Genomic DNA, 21,049 nt, shown 5'->3' on the forward strand with positions numbered 1-21,049 from the left:
GAGGAGGGAACACTGTTAGATAGATAGAGATAAGTATTGATTTGGGTGAAGAGAAGGGCAATGTACCAAATGTGAGTGATCAATATAGTGGCACTTAGGAAGAGAAAGACATAGAAAGGTACAGACAACAAAGATGAACCCTTTTGCACATACAGTACTGCACTGTCAGTGAAGGCAAACACGGATATACGGGTGGATAGATGGGTGGACAGGCTGAACTGTTAGGTGTGTCTATGAAGTGGAGAGTGTACCAAAGATCATGTTTAGCGTTGGCAGACAATGGTCCTATAAGTTTATGTGTATGACCTGAATTCCCAGATGTATAGTAGAGCTGACAAAGGGCAAGGTTGTGGTCACTGCTTGGTCACAGCCAGCTACCCAGAGGGACCGAGTAGTTGATCCTGTGGGCTTGAGAGCATAGTCGCAGGGGACATCAAGCTCAATTGGCGTAACATACTACACAAAACATTGTTCCACCTCCTACTTTGGCGAGTAGTGACTGGGATCTTAAAAGCTAGCAAGCTACCATCTAGATGCAACGAGGGGTCTCTCCTCATCCAGAGCAAAGAAGAATGAAGAAAACCAAAAATTCAGGGAAACAATTAGTCCTAGCGACTGGTATACCATCCGATCTGCAGCCTATACGACTATGAGACCAGAAGAACTAGCTGGTACCCAGATACTACTGTCAACCACTTGGAAGGGGACCTATGTAGGAGATCCTAGATAGAGAGGGAGAACAATGCAGAACAAAACTCAAAATCATTTGGAGGGAAAAAAAAGGGGGACCGGGTTTGCTGGTCTGATAGAGCCTCATGGAACCACTGAGACTATGGTCCCTACCTGCCCTTCAGGTCTGGAATTGAACTCACGCCTGTGGCTTCCAGCCAAACAACAGACAAGCATATGAGTTGAACATTTACCTCAGGTAGATACACTCCTTGGAGAGAATAATCATGGGAGAAAGAAGGGCTGCTTATGCACAGGGAGACAGCTCAGGGGGCAGGAGTGCATGGAGGGATGGACACAGGGAAGAGGTAACTATTGGGAGGAAGTAGGAGGGGAGATGTTGCATTATGGTAAATTGTGGTCAATATCATGAGACAAAATGTATGTGAACTGCTGTATGGAAAGTGAATTTGCTCTATAAATTTTCACCCAAATCACAATAATAATATATAAAAAGAATATATGTAAAATACTTAGACCAGTCCTAGCACATGACAAAAATTACATAGGTTTTAGCCGTTACTTTTTTTTTTTTTTTAACACTATTGTCACATTCATCATCAATTATTATATTTGGGTCTCACAAAAATTCTGGAAAGGTGTAACAGTAGGTGTCATTTTATCCTTAATTCCAGATAAGGGAAACAAGCTCAGAGAAATCAAGTCACTAATCCAGTTGTTGTTGTGATGTGCCCTCGAGTTGGACCCGACTCATAGTGACCCCTCCTTTGGTTTCCGAGGCAATATCACTATGGAAGTAGATTGCCCCATCTTCCTTCTGAGGAGTGGCTGGTTGGTTTGAACCGCCAGCCTTCTGGTTAGCAGTCAAGTGCCTTGGGCACTATGCTACCAGAGCTCCTGACTAATCCAGAGTCATACTTAAAAACAAAATCAGAACTAAAGAACCCATGAATAAGAAAGAACCAAGGCTTTTCACTGTGCTATATCATATATGGCACATTTTTCAAGTTTATATAGTTCGATATATTTCTAAAAATCATAATCCCTACCCTTTCTAGTATTTTAACATGCAAACAATTTTAGGTAGCACATGCTGGCAGACATGCTAAGAATAAACTCTTTATCCAAAAAATAGTTGCATCTTTTTTATATATTTTAAGAGTAGCAGAAGTACATCATATTTCACCAAGGAAGGCAGCAGGAAGAGTGCTGTTACACTGAGGGAACTGTAATTAATATTACTAAACAAAATGTATCTAAATTGTTGAGTGGAAAACTGATCTGCTCTGTAAACCTTCACTGAAATCACAATTTTTATTTAAAAAAAAAAAAAAAAAGCTCATCAGACTTCTAAAGAGAAGTATACAGTGAATAGTTAGGGTAGCTAGACAAGGTGAAGGAGCCTGGTGGTGCAATAGTTAAGCACTCAGCTGCTGGTAAGTTGGTGATTTGAACCCATGCAGTGGTTCCTCAGGAGAAAAGACCTGGCAATCTGCTTTCTTAAAGATTACAGCCTAGAAAATCTTATGCAGCAGTTCTACTCTGGCACATGGAGTCACTATGAAGCAAAATCAACTTGCCAACACCTAACAACAGACAATGTGAACCTGTCAATAATTTTCAAATATTTAGAATTCCTTTTAAACAACAAAATGTATACCCCATCAGACCTTGACACTTCCAGATTTGACACTTGACATGTTATAATTTACATTGGTCAGGAGCATGACATTTGAAGTCATAGTTCAAGTTCCAGTTCCATAAGCAGGGACCACTGGCAATCACGTTACCTTTCTGGGCCTCAGTTATTCATCTGTCAAATGACGACCTATAGTACCAACCTCACAAGGTAGCTGTGAGGAACAACTGAGAGGATACATGAAACAGCTTCATAACCATAAAAACAGTATCAAATTGTGTTAACATCACCAACAGCTACTTTTATTACATTAATAATATCATTTATTCATTCACCATTTTCTTCAACAGAAAATTGCTGACAGAGGTCTTCCAATACAGAAATATCATCCTGAGTAGTTTGTGTAAATATGTAAGGTGGCTATCTAGATTAGCAAAGTCAAAGAAAATTTTCGTAACCTATACATTATCTGAGCTCTGGTAGCGTAGTGCCTAAGGCACTTGACTGCTAACCAGAAGGCTTGCGGTTCAAACCCACCAGCCACTCTCGGAAGGAAGATAGGGCAATCTACTTCTGTAGTGATACTGCCTCGGAAACCCAAGGAGGGATCGCTATGAGTTGGATCTGACTCCACCGACAGCACATAACAACAACATCAACATACATTATCTGGGAGCTCTGGTGGCATAGTGCCTAAGGCATTTGACTGCTAACCAGAAGGCTGGCGGTTCCAACCTACCAGCCACCCCTAGGACGGGAGACTGGGCAATCTACTTCCATAGAGATACTGCCCGGGAAACCCAAGGAAGGGTCGATTTGAGTTGGAACCAACTCAATGGGAGTGAGTTTGGTTTTTTTTGTTTGTTTGTTTGTTTGTTTGTTTTGGTACATTATCTAGGAGCTCTGAGGACATAGCAGTTAAAGCATTCAGCTACCAACCAAAAGGTCAGCAGTTTGAACCCACCAGTCTCTCTGCAGGAGAAAACTAAGGCAGTCTGCTTCTGTAAAGATTTACACCCTTGGAAACCCTATGGGACAACTCTACTCTGCCCTAAAGGGTCACTATGAGTCAGAATCGACTCAATGGCAATGGCAGTGGATTTGTTTTTTGGTTTTTTTTTTTTTTTTTTTGGTACAGTATCTAACAAGTGATGATGGTGCAGTGGTTAAAATATTCGGCTGCCAACCAAAAGGTCAGCAGTTCAAACCCCCCAGCCACTCTGCCAGAAACAGATGTTGCAGTCTGTTTCCCTGAAGATTTATAGCTTTGGAACCCTATGGGCTAGTTCTCTCTTCCTATAGGGTTACTATGAGTCAGAATCAACTTGATGGCAGTAGGTAGATGGGTAAAATATGTGTTCTAGTATTACGAAGTTAAAAAGGATACTCAATTAAGTCTGAGCACAAGAAATAAGAGACCAAGTGACAACCAAAGATATTTTCCTTCCTGATTTTAAATTAAACAACAGTAAATATTTTCAATTAATTCACAAAGAAATTCAGTGGATATATCATTCATAGCAATAAACATAATAAAACTTTATATCTGTGTTACCTTTCAGTTTTCAAAGCATTTCACACATATTATCAGAAATACACTAAATATCATTGTTTGTTCTTAAGTATATTTTAACATTCATAAAACTGCTACATTTAGGCAAATCCCTTGACATTAATGTTTCAACATAAAAAATGAAAGACTAACCAACAGCTATAAAGTTCTTTCACAGAGCTATTATAATTCTGAATTTAGAGTTATAAAAATTAAAAAATTTAACAGAAAGAAAATAATATAAAATTAAATAAGCTTATTAGAAATGAATAAGCTATTTAAAGATGTCAATTTTTCAAAAATTCTTATAATTAATGTCCCAAAATATGCAGAAAAATTAGACAATGGCATTTTGTGATTAAACTTATTAGTGAGCTGAGAATTACATTATATTTTTTAAAATTAGGATAACTTAATTATGTAAGGTTAAAACTAAGTAACTACTTCTCTTAGTTCTCTACAGCTACTATAACAGAAATGCCACACATGCATGGCTTTAAGAAACAAGAATTTATTCTCTCACAGTTAAGGAAGCTGTTGTTGTTGTTGTTATGTGCTGTCAAGTCGGACCCAACTCATAGCGCCCCCTCTTGGTTTTCCGAGGCGGTATCACTACAAAAGTGGATTGCCCAACCTTCCTTCCGAGAAGTGGCTGGTAGGTTTGAACCACCAACCTTCTGGTTAGCAGTCAAATGTCTTAGGCACTATGCTACCAGAAGTCCCATATTCAGAGTTCTGCCCCTAGGGGCTAGGTAAAGGCCCCTCAGCTTTGGGCTTCATCTCTGCCTCTTATTCAAGGCCCACTGGAGTTGGAGGCATCTTCTATCTCAGGCTGCTGCTAGCTGCTGAGGCTGACAACCCAAGGATGGCAGGTAAAATGGCACAATTTCAAATTTGGCAGGCAACATAGCAGATGACTAGTTCTAGTCCGGGAACTATTCCAAGACCAGCAGACAACACAGCAGGTCACTAAATGAAGATTCAGCAAAGGCAGGGTCCGAAAGTACCAAAAAGCTAGAGACCTTCCTCAAAGCCTCTCCTTATATACCAGAAGCAGGCCATACCCTAGAGGTGATTATAATCACATCAAGGGGAATAACTACATACAGCTACCCAGCCACTCAAAACCATAGCCCGGCCAAGTTGACTCACAACCTTAACTACCACACTACTATCATTATAATATAGATAATACAATATGAAATATACACAAAATTATACTAAAATCAATGCAAATTCTTGTAATTCATAAAATATTTTTGAACACCTCAGTGCTTTGATTTTGAACTGGAATCTAAAAGCCATCTAAAGTGGTTCTCAATCTTTAAGTACAGGTTCTCAGGCCTGCAACTCAGTGATTCAGAATGTATAGGCTGGTTCCTAGGAAGGTAAATTTTCACCAAGCACCATAGGTAGAACACAGGTGGGCCTCAAACACTCTAGAGAAACACAAACTAGATGATGTCTAATGCCCCTAAAGTATAAAAAGATGATATAACTGGTCTCGGCACCAAGATCTTAGGAATTCAGAATCTACCATAGTGTGTAGGACATAACAGATGCTAAACAAATATTTACAGAGGAGCAAAGTAGGAAGGAAGATGGGAAGAGGGAAGGAAGAAAGGAAATTGGAAGAGAAGGAGGCTAGCTGGCTCACTAGTCATATTTTTGACTAATAGACATACAGAATGGCAGTAAAATTAACACTGGGTAAAATATATAATGTACATCAGCAGCTGGAAAGCAAAGACCTCAGTCTTTAGAGCTCTTTAGAACCTCCACACACACAATTTAAAAAAGTAACATAAACACTTGTTACCCTCTTCCCAAGCCAAACTGCAAAATCTTTAGGAGGAAGAAGAAAGAAAGAAAGAAACCAGTACAGGGAAGCCAAAAGAAGTATAATGAAAAATTACCAGATGAATAAAACTTAGTGACTTTTTCCCAGGTAGAAGAGAATACAGGATTTTAAGAACAGGTACCTGGAATTGGGACTGAAGTTTGAAGTCAATGATTAGTCATATGCATAAATTTCATTTGGGATAATATATCAATCCTGGAAATATTGTTGGAAATATTAACTTTTGTCTATTTTTTATTTTCATTTTCCCATTCACTTACATTATAATTTTTGAGATGTTTTATCTTCACTTCTGATGATCTTCAAATGCCAATGGCTCTTAACACATTAACTGTAAACAAACACAAAGGAACTTAGGGGAATTCAGATATTTAAGGAATTCTATAATAAATTATTCTAAATTATTCTTTAAAGCCTGGAAGAAGGGTTGGCATCATGCTTTCATTTTTACTTGCTTCATAAATTATCAAAATTCCAAACTATTCTTTTGAATGAAAATGATACTACCTTCTTACTCATCAGGCAAAGAAAAAAATCATCCTACCTTCCGTTGGGAGAATAAAACATTCAATGCTAGAGAAGGTTATCTCCAAATATGGGCATTCTCAACTCACTAAACTTAATGTGTCTTATCCTTCTGCTCAGTAGGACAGGTGATCAAGCAACTCACGTCCTTGTCACTACCACCCAATCCACCTGCACTAGCCTGCCCTCTAACTACCAAGTTTTGGCCTGGACCTGGAGCGCCAGATCTTTAGGCACGATCAGTTCTTTACAACACAGACTCTGAAGTCCAATAGAGGGGTTTTCACAGCAAATTGTTTTTCTCTAATCTTCAATTTCCCATCTATAAAACAGAAACAATAATACTATCTATTTGATATGGCTATTTCAAAGATTACATGAGAAAATGCAAGTACAGGACAACTTAATACCATGACTAAAAAAAAACAAAAGAGAGCTCTGGTGGCATAGTGCCTAAGGCATTTAAACAACAGACACTTATAAACACTAAGTACTATTATTTATATTATCATTATTATATTATTATTAACATTACTACTATTAATTTATTTCTATCACTTACAAAGCAAAGCTCCAATACATGGCCATCATATAGTTGATAATCATCCTTATTTCAGGTGTTTCTATTTTTAGGTACTGCCTTTGGATATAATAGAAGAATGTTTCCAATATCAGTAACAGAGGATATTTTATTTTTCACCTTTTCTGGACATCTTGATTCAGCTCAAGACGACAAATGTTTAAAATCACTAGCCGATCACCAGCCACAGTTACTACTATTATGCACAACCTCCTGACAAAGCTCTACTAGAACAATCGCTCACTTGCTGCTATTATTAAGGGCAATTCTGTTGAGAAGGAAGATGGATATATTTGTGACTCATGCCTACCAAACCCTCAGACAGAAATGGATAAAAGCTGTATCGACCCAGAAGAGGCTTATCTACCCGCTCTATTCACTCTCAAATGATTGAACTCCTTATGTTTGAAATTACATGCCTAAAATATTACTGTTGTTGTTGTTATGTGCTGTCAAGTCAGACCCAACTTATAGTGACCCCTCCTTGGGTTTCTGAGGCGGTATCACTATGGAAGTAGATTGCCCAACCTTCCTTCCAAGGAGTGGCTGGTGGGTTTGAACCACCAGCCTTCTGGTTAGCAGTCTAGTGCCTTAGGCACTGTACTACCAGAGCTCCTAAAATATTACTATCTAATTTAAATGTTACATGACACAAGAACGTATACAACTCTTGTTTCTCTGAATTTTTAATTAAATTTTTAGGTCAAGGGTATAAAAAATAATACAAGACACTGACAAAAGCAATCATACATTAACACAGCTAAAAAAAGGCCACCTTTGTTTCCCTTATAGAGGGTATACACTTAAAGTTGAAATGAGAGAAAATACCTAAGGAAAACTTGATACAGTATTCTGGTTAAGATAGAAATGCATGTATACTTGGCTTAAAAATGGACTCTGTATATGGAGAGGAGTAGGCAAAATAGCCCTAATTATCATTACCACCACTACTTTTCCTTGAGCTCCTCAAATAAATAAAATGGTGTAATAGATCATTCACTTGCTTTCTATTTGTCCTTTACTTAATGATATGTTGTTGTTGTTAATGCTATAGCAATATTAAATGTTACCACTTTCATTTTATGAACCTAAATTGTTGTTGTTAGGTGCCACTGAGTCAGTTCCAACTCACAGCAACCTCATGTAGAACAGAATGAAACACTGCCCAGTCCTGCACCATCTTCACAATTGTTGCCACGCCTGAGCTCATGAAGACAGACACTGTGTCAATTCTTCTTGTCAAGAGTCTTTGCTTTTTTCACTGCCACTCTTCTGTAACAATCATGATATCCTTCTCCAGGGATTGGCACCTTCTGACAACATGACCAAAATAGATGAAGTCTAGACATTCTCACTTCTAAAGAGCATTCCAGCTGCACTTCCTTCGAGACAGATTTGTTCGTTCTTTTAGCAGTCCATAGTACATTCAATATTTTCGCCAACACCACAACTCAAATGCATTACTACTTCTGTGGTTTTCTTTATTTGTTGTCGAGCTCTCATATGAGTATGAGGCTACTGAAAAATACCATGGCTTGGGTCAGCTCATTTTAGTCTTCAAAGCAGAATCTTTGTTCTTCAACAATTTAAAGAGGTCTTTTGCAGCAGATTTGCCAAATGTAATACATCATTTGATTTCTTCACTGTTGCTTCATGTGCTTGTGGATCCAAGTAAAATGAAATCCTTGACAACTTAAATCTTTTCTCCATTTATCATGATGCTGCTTATTGTCTAATTGTGAGGATTTTAGTTTTCTTCATGTTGTAGTATAATCCATACTGAAGACTGTATGCAGTCTTTGACCTCTCTTCATCAGTAAGTACTTCAAGTCTTCATCACTTTCAGCCAGCAAAGTTGTGTCATTTGCATATCACAGGCTGTTAATGAGTTTTCCTCGAATCCTGATGCCACATTCTTCTTCATATAGTCCAGTTTCTTGAATTATTTGCTCAGGGTACAGATTGAATATGTATGGTGAAAGGATACAACCCTGACACACACCCTTCCTGATTTTAAACCATGCAGTATCCCCCTGTTCTGTTCAAACGGCTGTCTCTTAGTCTATGTACAGGTTCCTTATGAACATAATTTAGTATTTCAGTCCTAAATTAGGATTATAGAAATCTGGTCTGATAAAATACACAAAAAAGTAGAAGGTTAAAAGAATTCATAGTTTATAGTATAAACCATTGTCATTGGGTCAAATCTAACTCATAGTAACCCTGTAAAACAGAGTAGAACTGCCCCCACAGGGTTTCCAAGCTATAAATCTTTAGAGAAACAGATTTCATGTTTTTCTTCCACAGAATGTCTGGTAAGTTTGAACTGCTGACCTTCAGTTAACAGCCAAGCGCTTTAACCACTGTGCTACCAGGGTTCCTAGTTTAGAATATACCAAGATATAACTTTCCTTTTTTCAGTCTATCATAACACTTCTCTTTCAGTGTATTATCTATTTTGTTCATTTCATTTGCAAATGTAAGAATGCCTCTGGTCTAAGTGAAGTGTTGCATATTTTAACCGGAAAATTTCTTTTTCCCTTTAGAAAAATCCATTTGTAAACCAAAGAAGAAATAGCTGATTTTCTCCATTATCCATTCTTTCCTTACTCCGTAATGACAGAAACCTCAATTTTCAGTTTGGCACAAGGTCTCACAGAAGAGACTTCGTATCTGAGCCTTCCTTGTGGCTAGGTATGGCCATGTGACCACATCTGGTCAACTGGTTGTAAGCTAAAAAACTGTATGTGACTTCTAAAAAAGTGTCCTTTAAAGAAATTTTCTAGTTCCTTTTGACTGGAATAAAGATGTAATGGCTAAAGCTTCAACAGCAAATTTGGTTCAAGAAGTAACTTTGGGAATAGAAGACTGTAAGGTAGAAAGCCTATGTCTTTGACATTTCAGATCCACCATAAAAGACCTGTACTGACTATCTCTGGACTTTTATATAGGAAAAAAAATAAGATTTTATCTTGTTTTAAGTTACTGTTAGCGTGAATTTTCTGTTAAACTATGCTAAGCCCACACTCAAAAAAAATAAAGTTTTCCAAATATTATTATTTAGATTTATTTTGAATTATATAAATTAAAATATATTTCAAAGTTAATTTTTATTGTATTTAAATATAGTATCTCCCCTTATTTAATCTAGAGTAAAAAATATTTAAAGAATCTAAGAATCAACTTCATCAAATATTCTCAAAAGTATTTGAAAAAACAAAAATTCATTAGCAATTACTGTCCATGGGTCTTATACACTTGGGCTAGAAAAGAATTACGAATCTTGTTTACAATGGTCTATAGTGATGACAACATTGATACATTACGAGAAATAAGCACAACTAGTGCTATGCAATAAAGTTACAGAAATGAAAATTGAGGTTATTTCATCAAGAGAGTATCTCCCATAGTCCATTTTAATAACCTTGTGCCAATCTTTTTCTCTTCCCCTCATAGCTCTGTTTTTAATCTTTCTGTAGAAAGGAAGTTTAGAAAAATCAATATTCTTTCATATTACGTCTCTAAACTTTTAATCCTATCTACCAATCTAACTAAACCTTAGAGTAGGCACAAAGATTGCAAGTGCTTTATATATTCAAAACCAATTTCCCTAAAAAGGGCAAATATTCCACACTAAATCTAGAAGATTTCCACTGGTGAAATCCTGAGTCACAAGTAACCTTTGGCCCTGGTGATTTCAAATACAATAGCATTAATTTGGAAGCTTTCCAAAACAAACTTACAGCTTTCTGGACATCTGTATCTGGGTTATTTCCTTCCCTTGGGCTTAATCCAGGCTTTACTGATTCAGGTGATGGCCTCCTGGAATTACTCTTTTTATAATACTTTTTCTAAACGCATGTTACCACTTACGTATCTTGCCAAGGTTCCATTTTTAAGAAAAAGCCTAAAACACATATTCTTAATTGGTGTTATTCAGGGTTAGAAAAGATCTCAGGAAGCTTCCTAAAAATTCAATCTAATAAATCCTTAAGAGATGACTTTCATCTTCCACTACTTCATTCAACATTTTTACAAAAATGGTATCAAGTAATATGCTGGTAGTAGCTCTAACATTAACAGACCTTGTTGTTGTTGTTGTTGTTGTTTGCCGTCGAGTCAGCCCGACTCATAGCGACCCCTCCTTGGGTTTCCGAGGCAGTATCACTACGGAAGTAGGATTGCCCAACCTTCCTTCTGAGGAGTGCTGGTGGGTTTGAACCGCCAGCCTTCTGGTGAGCAGTCAAGTGCCTTAGGCACTATGCTACCAGAGCTCCTAACTTAGTCCATTTCATCTAATGCTAATGAAGTTACTAGGCACCAACTAGGAAAAGACCCAAGGTGGTTGTTCTCAAACTTTAGCATGCATAATGACCATCTGTAGGGCTTGTTAAAATACAAAGTGTTAGACTACATTCTCAGTTTGTTATTCAGTTACTCAAATGTAACTGAGTAAGTATGGTAAGGTTCAAGAGTTCATTTTTAACACATTGCTAAGAGATGCTGATGCTGTAGTTTGGGAATCATAATTTAAGAAGTACTGATCTTACTGATGACAGCATAAGGAGGAATGCGGAAAAAGTATACAGAATTCCATCTTAGCTCTAGTACTAACTTGTATACCCTTTATTAGTAATTAATCTCTTCAAATATTCTTTCTGAAAAATCTATACAATAATTATGTTCACAATAATACTGAATCTTTTCTAACAGAAGGTTAAAGTTCTTTTAGGGTCCTAGACTAACAGAATCCACGATATCCAACTTTCAGTTTAATAATCTATTGTCTGACATAATGTGTTAATAATAAAGCCAATGTCAAAGGTTCAACTCATTAGCTTCACTTTGTTCCATAGCTATCATTTCTACCACTAATCCTGGCTAGGTGTCTCACAACATACGGCAAGGGTCACAAGGGGAATGGGTAAGAATGAGTGATTGGACACAAATCTATTACCACTATTAGAAAAACAACCCAGAAGCAAGTATCCGCCAACATATTACTCCACAATGACCTTCAGGCTGAAATGAGACCTTGCAACAAAATATGTTTTAGCAACCTTCAAAATTCTTCTACATCTTCAGGCTACAAAAATCATCAAAATTCATGGAAACAAAAATCCAGGATGTGCTGTTTTCAAATGACAGCGATGTTAAGGAATATATGCAATTTAAAAATACAATTAGTTGGGGATTACTTTATCTGAATATATTACATATACCTTCCTTTTAATTTTTTATACATTAAGTTAATGTAATTATGGAATGTTCATAAATGCTAGTGACTTTTATCAACTGATAAAACCAAAATAGTATGGGAAAAACACATGTTGTCCAGAATAACTACATCATGATGATATAAGAAGGGTGGAAGAAATAAACATTAAATGAAAGGCTATATAAGTCAGTGAGAAAGGGACCAAAGTAATCAAAAGCAGCAGTCAGAAATACAGGAAGATATGGAGTGGACATGATACGTGTCTTCAAGACATATAGGAGCGGACACAGAAAAGATAACGCAGCCAGTAAAATCAGCAAAGTATGTGCAGTGTAGTGAATTGCTTAATACAGCCCTTCTAGCAATCATCCTCCATTTTGTGATGTATTGTAAATCCTAGTCTCTATGTCTGTTTAGGGTGCTCTGGTAGCATAGTGGCTAAAGCACTTGACTGCTAACCAGAAGGCTGGCGGTTCAAACCCATCAGCCACTCCTCGGAAGGAAGGTTGGGCAATCCTACTTCCGTAGTGATACTGCCTCGGAAACCCAAGGAGGGGTCGCTATGAGTCGCTATGAGTCGGGGCCGACTTGACGGCACATAACAACAACAACAACAGTCTCTATGTCTGTTTAGGGTGGGATGCATCTTGAGTCCCACCTTGCTGGAGGATGTGACTCAAGTCACCTTCATTTTGTGATACATTGTAAATTCTACTCTCTACTAACCAAGTCAGTGGTTCAAACCTACCAACTGCTCCACGGAAGGAAGATGGGGCAGTCTACTTCCATAATGATCTACAGCCTTAGAAACCCAGTGGGGGTCGCTATGAATCAGAATCGACTCAATGGCAATGAGTTTCATTTTGTTTTTTATCCTTGTTTAGGGTGGAATGTAAGGAGCTCTAAGGCATCTGACTGCTAACCAGAAGGCTGGCGGTTCAAACCCACCAGCCACTCCACGTAAGACTGGGCAATCTAGTCTAAAGATTTACCACCTTGGAAACCCAAAGGGGGTCATTATGAGTCGGAATCAACTCAATGACAGTGAGTTTGGTTTGTCTTGAGGGTGGAATGTATCTTATGTTCCACCTTCCTGGAGGGTGTGACTCAAGTCACCACCCTTAGCTTCTTTGAGGGTATATTTGTGAATGTTCTGGGAATGTTCACTCCCTTGCTCTGGTGCTGCATTTGTTTCGTCATCATCTTACCCAGGGCTTGAGATACAGCAGCCATCATCTGACCCTCTGATTTGGGTTCGCCAACCCCTGCAGCCACGTGAGTTAGGAGAATCCTCCAGATCTACCCATGGACCTAGGACTTGTCAATATGCCAGCCTCCCAGCTTCAACCACCACCACATGAGCTGTTTCCTTGGAAGTCTGTGAGTTCTGTGAGACATTACAGTGAAATATAGAACCCTACAACAGGAGGGAGATTACTGAGAGGAGGAGGAGGAGTTGATGTCAGAGATAATGGAGTTGCGCAGCAGTTCAGAAAAGTTGGACATTTGGGACGTATTTAACCTCTACCTCACAGGGCCTTATGCTGATCTTTCTAAAAGAAATTATTCAAGCAGTATGTCAACAGGCTTCATGAGGGAATAACTTCAGCTTGAACTTGAAGGTTATAATTGGTGAGGCCAAAATGAACAGAGAAAAATCTTTTTTAACCTTTTGGGAGGAAACATCAGATAAAATTGGTGGTGAACATTTAGTCAACATTCCTTTATTCAAATATTCACTGAGCACCTATTAGACCCAAAAAAACAAACTCATTGCTATCAATTCAATCCCAACTCATAGTGATCCTACAGAATAGAGTAGAACTGTCCCATATGGTTTCCAAGGCTATAAATCTTTACGGAAGCAGACTACCTCATCTTTCTCCTGCAAAGTGGCTTGTGGGTTCCAACTATTGACATTTTGGCTAGCAGCTAAATGTTTTAACCACTGTGCTACCAAAGCTCCCAAGCACCTATTAGACACCAGTATTTTAGCATTTGATTATGCAGTTAAAAGTGATCACTAAGAAATCCACGCAAGCAGTACGTTTTGCAATAGTGTACAGACTTAAAAATGGAAAACTATACTAAGAAGGCAGAGACATAGTACAAACTTAATGTCAAAATCTGCTATATAACTTACTATCATTAAGAGGCTGAGGACTAACATACCTATTGTATGTAAAATGTATCTATATTTTATATAAATCAGAAGGAATTCTGGTGGTGCAATGATTACAGCATTGGGCTAACAACCAAAATCATCAGTGATTCGAACCCACCAACTGCTCCATGGGAGACAGATGAGGTAGTCTGCTTCCATAAAGATTTACTACCTTGGAAATCTTATGGGACAGTTCTACTCTGTCCTATAGGGTCACTATGAGTTGGAATCAATTTGATGGTGTGGGATTGGTGTTTTGGTACATAAATCACACTTACATCAAGAACAGAGCAAGACCAGTAAGAACAAAGTTATGGAATAGATTATCAGTGTGCTGAAGCAAATTTTTTCACAACTCTCTCTCTTTGCAGGGACATGTGTGAAAAATGGACAGCAGCAGGATCTACAAGAGCTTCTGAACAGTTCACTGAAGGAGGAAATAATAAGCAGGACTCATTGAAGAAAACTACTTTTTTTAAGGATACAGGATGAAATAACTATAGCTGATTAGGAAACTGCTGCCTGGATATCATATAAAGAATGAAATTGGTCTTTTATGATGAAAGGCGTATAGGCCTATCATGGCCTTAGAAATAGAAAGCAAAGCTAGAAACAACAGCAACTGTGAAATGACTACAGAAATGTATGGAGATGCAACTTATGTTTAGTATGATCCCACAACAGCCTTTCATTCAACTTCAATGGAGAGTGTCATTTTCAAAACAATAGATACCTGACTCATAGAGACCCTCTTTGGGTTTCTGAAGCTGTATCTCTACGGAAGTAGACTGCCCAACCTTCCTTCCGAGGAGTGACTGGTGGGTTTGACTCGCCAGCCTTCTGGTTATCAGTCAAGTGCCTTAGGCACTATGCCACCAGAGCTCCCTCCAACAAGATAGGTTAGTGTATTATTTTTCAGATTTCTACCCTTCCTACTTCCCAGACAGACTTAAAACATCTTACAGATGACATTTAAACATAAAATTTAAACTGTGTTCATCTAATAGTAGAAGCACTTGAAGAATTAAGAGATGAACCCCGGTGGTACAGCGGTTAAGGCTTAGCTGCTAACCTACAGGTCTGCAATTCTAACCCACCAGCCGCTCCGTAAAGATTTACAGCTTAGAGAAACCCCGGTGGGGAGGGGGGCAGTTCTCTCTGTCCTTTAGGGTTGCTATGAGTTGGAATTGACTCAGTGGCAATGGATCTTTTTGGGGGGTTAGATTACCAACTTCAGTTATAAATTTGACTGAAGTTTTTTGGTAAACTGAAGAGAACATGCAGTTACATAGTTTTCATTCTCTAACAAACAGAACCAAAAAACCCAAATCCACTGCTATAGTGTCGATTCTGACTCACAGTAACACCCACTGGGTTTTCATGGAGGTCAATCTTTACAGAAGTAGATTGCCCCATCTTCCTTCCACAGAACACCTGGTGAGTCTGAACGGCCAACCTTCTAGTTAGCAGTCAAATGCCTTAGGCACTGCACCATAGAGTCCTTAACAACGTATACATAATTTTTTGCATAAACAATTTTCTTTGGAGCTAAACTCAGTAGAAACTTATGCCAATCTAATTCATAAAAAACAATCTATGACACAGTAAGCGGTATTTATTATTAACCATTTAGTTGCAAGAGATATAAAAATAAATTTGCAAGGCAATTTCCTAATTAAACATCTCTACAAAAACAGAGGGAGCTCTGGTAGCATAGTGCCTAAGGCACACGACTGCTAACCAGAAGGCTGGCAGTTCAAACCCACCAGCCACTCCTCGGAAGGAAGATGGGGCAATCTACTTCCACAGTGATATTCCCTCGGAAACCCAAGGAAGGGTCAGTATGAGTCAGGTGCAACTCGACGGCACATAACAACAACAACAAAAACAGAAAGCATAAAACTAAGCTGTATTTAACAATGGTATTTCTGCAAAAGGCTCATTTAGTATAAACATCTATATTTTACTGTGTCATAAGTTAACAAAAGTAAAAACTTATGCACTCTAGGTAGACATAGCTATTAAAACCATGGTTCCCAACCCTATGTATTATTAGATTCATTATGATTTAGTGTTAGCCCATGTTAAGTTTAAAATTAAGTTTTCTAACAAGTGTCTAAATTGCAGCTATTCTATACTAGTATACATGTATGGTGATTATTTCAAGATATGAAAGAATTTAATAGAGTGACTTCTAAACAGTAAACATTCAGTTAATGTTATTTTTTTTACCTTTCAGAGGAGAGGAAGCCATACCTATGTTTTTGTTCAGAAAATAGGATGAGACATTCTTTCAAATTCGTGTAATATATTTTTTTATTACAAAGTTAAAATACATATATGACCTTCTCACTAAAGTGGTTGGCTTTCTCTTTTACTAGGAAATAAATGTGTTAAAGTGGCATAGGCAGTTAGGTACATTAGTCTATAACAATAACAGATAACATTCATTGACTATAATTCTAAAACTACATAACAAAGGTTATTTGTAAATAGACTATCTTGCTAATTGGTAAGAATATATTAATCTCCATAAGTATTATCATTAAGATAAAGTGACAAAACTACAGAGTGGCAAAGGACCTTATCCATTTTGTAGATAACCTCCCTTATTTTAAATGAGGAAACTGAGGACTAGAAAGGTTAAGTGATACAGGCCACACAGCTAGCTGAGCCAACAACTGCAGAGCCAGAGACTCCGGGCTTTCAGTGTTGGTTCCTTCTGATGTACCATAGTTAGAACCAAGCTACCTCCGTAGTTCCAAATGCTCACCCTTGGATGAGATAACTAGTTTCCTCCTTTGTTGTTTTTATATCCTTTTCTGAACCACAGTTGTCATCTGTAACTTTTGCATGAAATCATAATTTTCTAATCTGTTTTCTAAATGAAAGATTTTAAACTGAGCATAAAAATGCTTGGCTTTCTAAATTTCATAGTAACAAATAACCTTCAAAAAAATTCAAGAATTCTTGAAATAAATGTACAATATACATAACTAAATGCAAAAATCTTCTCTCCTAGCTAATCCAATCCGCTAGTTTAGACATCTGTTGACCATCTACATATGCATTGTCTATGTTAAGTGCTGGGGATATGAAAATGATTAAGATAAGATCCTTGCCCTCAAGCAGTTTATAGCCTAGCTGAGAAGTTAATTAAGCCAACTATTACAGTTTGCTAGTTAAGAACTGTGAAAAAGGAGTGGGCAGGGTAGTATGAGTGCATATAGGAAGAGAATCTAATTTTAAAACGACGGTATCACCAATGAGTCCCCAAGAAAGCACTGAACACCAAAAGGAAAAAAATGGCAGCCACCCATATTTAATAGAGTCCAAACTCAATTAAAAGCACATTTCAATTTATTAGTGGGTGGAGGTGGGGTGAATGACTATTGCGTATTTCTTCTACCACAGTTTAGTATCCATTAACTCTCGAATGACAATTTGACCATTAGAAAAGAACATGATTTCACTGTAGCTGTATAAGGTTCACAATTATTTCTTAAAACAATTTTCAATCACTATTCTAAAAACCACAGAAAAAAATGCACCCAAAACATATCTAGCTAATATTCACAAGTGCTCTCTGCAAAGCTGAATATACTAAAGTCTTCCTCAAAATCCCAGGATAAAAATCTCAGCTGGTACAAGAAAAGGACAACCTAGTGAGCCAATAGGAAGGATGAAACCCACCTCTACTCAGATAAGAGCGACTCAGATTCCTAGATACTGACTCTCAGTTGGAAGATTTAAAAAAGAAAAAAAAAGCACGGAAGACTATTTTATTTACGTATTTAAGCAAATGTGGGAAAAGAAGATAATCAGAATGAAGTGAAAAGCGTGAAAGAGATAGGAAAGTGATTTGACAGAGCAACGGACTGGGAAAGAACCCGAAAACGAAAGAAATAAGATGGAAGAGGAAAACCTGGAGAATGGGATTAGAAAGAGTGGTGGAGTAAGAAAAGCAGGGAGGAAACGAAGGGGAGGATTGGGGGAAGGGCTGTCTAAAAAAGGTTTGAAAAAGAATGAGAGCTATCAGAAAGAAATGAACTGAGGCTACCTCGATGAGGGAGAAAATTGGATGGCAACAAGAAAAGTGGAAGGGCTGCTGAAGCAGCAGCGAGTTTTAACCTCCTTTTTCCCAGACAGGGAGAAAGAAGTGGTTCCCAAATCCCAGTGAAAGAATTCCGGAGCAGCATTCAGAAGCCGGAATCTGCGAAGTGGGCGCCAACCAGTCGGTTCTCGGCCCATCTCCATCCCCTCTGAACGAGAAACGGGGCGGGGCCGGGACACCCTGGTTACCTGGACAGAGAGTCCACGCTAGGCGGTCGCGCCGCTGTGGGCTGAGAGCCAAGACTCTCGCAGCTGGAGCTCTTCTCCATGGTCCGGCGGAGGTAGCAGGAGAGAGAGGCCGAAGCGACTGCCGGGCGGGAGGAGCAGAGGGCGGAGTGCTCTGGGAAAGGGCTGCTGTCATGCGAGCGCCGGCCTGGGAGGGAGACCGGAAGCGGCCATGTTCCCCCAAACTGCACCGCGCTCAGGGGCTTCCGCGGAGCGGGCGGATTCCACGGTGCCACTCGGACGTTACATCCTTCAGCGCAACCTCTAGGCTCCGTGAAAGGGAGGTGGACGGTTCCCAGGGTGAAAAGATCCCATGAGGCGGGGAGGACAAGAGTTCTGTGGAAGAAGGGAAAACTCTAGAAATAGGCGAAAAGAATAAGGAAACACTAGGGACAAGGATCTCAAGAAAATAAAGACACAAGGATCTGAGTCTCAGAGATTAAAGCGGGAATGTGGGAAGGTCAAGGAAAATGAGATTGTAAAGTGATGAGAAGAATGTGGGACACACGGTAGAATGAAGGAGCAGAAAGGACAGGACGTGTGGGGAGGAGAGACTGAGGGAGAGAACCTAGGGGGCACAAGACTGAGGATATGGGAGATGAGAGGGAGAAATGTTCACGAGATGTTGTTATTGTTGTTATGTGCGGTCAAGTCGGACCAACTCATAGCTACCCTTCCTTGGGTTTCCGGAGGCAGTATCACTACCGAAGTAGATTGCGCAACCTTCCTTCCGATGAGTGGGTGGTGGGTTTGAACTGACAGCCTTCTGGTGAGCAGTCAAGTGCCTTAGGCACTATGCTACCATTTGGGGATTAGGCTAGATTATGTGAAGGCTACTTTAGATCCAGTCATGCATGGATTCAAATCCTGCCTCTTAATAGTGTAACCCAAGGCACTGAACATCAGCTTCTTTAACTGTAAAAGAGAAGAATAGTAGCCTCATAAATTAGATGAGTTGATACTAAATCAATTCTTGACACAAAGTAAGTGTTAGCTGTTATTATTATTACTACTTCATAAGTATTGTTAAAATGGAATGGACTAATGTATACCCACCAGCCACTCCCCGGAAGGAAGATGGGGCAATCTACTTCCGTAGTGATACTGTCTCGGAAACCCAAGGAGGGGTCGCTATGGGTCGGGTCTGACTCAACGGCACATAACAACAAACAACAACAATGTATACAGTAGAAACAATTTTGAATATAAGTTCAATAAATGGTTGTTTTTTATGTGGGAAAGATATAGAATGATGGCAGGAAAGTAGGAAATAGTTGGTAAGGGATCCAAAACCAAACCAAACGCACTGCCATCTAATCGATTCTAACTCAGAGACCCTATGGGAAAAGTATAACACAGATAGGAAAACAATTAATGCTCATCTTTCTGTTTCTATTCAACCCACCCCCTTTCTGCCCAGCATTGGAGAAATGATACCTTTTAAAAAAAAAAAGACATACCACTAGTTCGGCTGTGAATTGTATTCAGTAGGTTTGTGTGGTCTGGAAGTGCTCTGGAGAAGACAAGCACTTTGTCATTAATCCGTTGTCTGTATAAAGAGGTATAGAAAAGGAAATAGAGAGGGAACCGATAAGTGAAAAGAATTAGACACATGGATGCAATTGTATTGGATAGAGGGCAAATTTACAGAGATCTTTCCCTGCCTTCTCAAATTCCCTTGCAGGGCAGGAAGGGACGGTAGAGGAATAGAACTGTGATAAGAAAGCAGGAACTAGATAAACGGGAAATGCTTCTGCTAGTACTTTTCTGTTACAAAGGACACAGGAAGGGCAAGATAGGACACCATGAAGGGATTTTTTTGTGTCTAAAACTGAATCCCAATCATCTCTTGTATGGGGAGTAAATTATGCAAAGGTTATTTCTGTAAAAAAAGTATACCATAAATCCTTAACAAAACACTTCTAGTAGGATAAATAGAATTATTACATTAATTTAAACTTGATTTAATTTACACTGTATAATTGATGTTTTTAAAAAAATCTTAAAGTAGAAGACCAATGAAATATTAACTTACAAGTATGATTTCAACAACCTAGGTAGTTGTGCTCAGTGTAAGCTAGAGTATTTAGTAATGAATGGCCTTTCTGCCCCATTCTCTGTCTTCACAAGGACAAATAGCAACCAATCATTTTTGTCTCTGATTTTTCAGAAGCCTTAACTGTACTCTTCTGGTAGGCTAATGAAATAGAAAGAAATACTTTTTAACAAGCATAAGCACTTGCAGTGATTCATAAAAGAATGTGCTTATTGCTTTTCCATCATTACCTGCCTTTGGAAATGCTTAATCACTCTTGTCACCTGACACATCAGAATTAAGTTTTCCCAAGTATCATGAAGATTTATAAATTCTTGAAAAGGGAGACTGATGTACTATCTCCTCCACAGTTTATCTCTAACCTGTTGCCATGGATTCTATTCCAACTCATGCCTGATAGTGAAATCATTCATTCATAGTTCTATC

The 21,049-nt window shown here is 38.5% G+C and overlaps 1 protein-coding gene across 1 annotated transcript in view; it reads right to left on the bottom strand.

The window, feature by feature from the left end:
* Positions 1 to 18,611, bottom strand: part of MTMR2 (myotubularin related protein 2) — a 114,549-nt gene extending 95,938 nt beyond the window's left edge. The window contains exon 1 of the mRNA XM_007938072.2: positions 18,532 to 18,611. Coding sequence (XP_007936263.1) covers positions 18,532 to 18,611 — 80 coding nt within the window. The remainder of the gene's footprint in view (positions 1 to 18,531) is intronic.
* Positions 18,612 to 21,049: the final 2,438 nt, after the last annotated feature.

The sequence above is a fragment of the Orycteropus afer genome, unplaced genomic scaffold (assembly GCF_000298275.1).
Source record: "Orycteropus afer afer isolate SDZICR_OR568_19922 unplaced genomic scaffold, OryAfe1.0 scaffold00047, whole genome shotgun sequence".
Taxonomy (NCBI): domain Eukaryota; kingdom Metazoa; phylum Chordata; class Mammalia; order Tubulidentata; family Orycteropodidae; genus Orycteropus; species Orycteropus afer.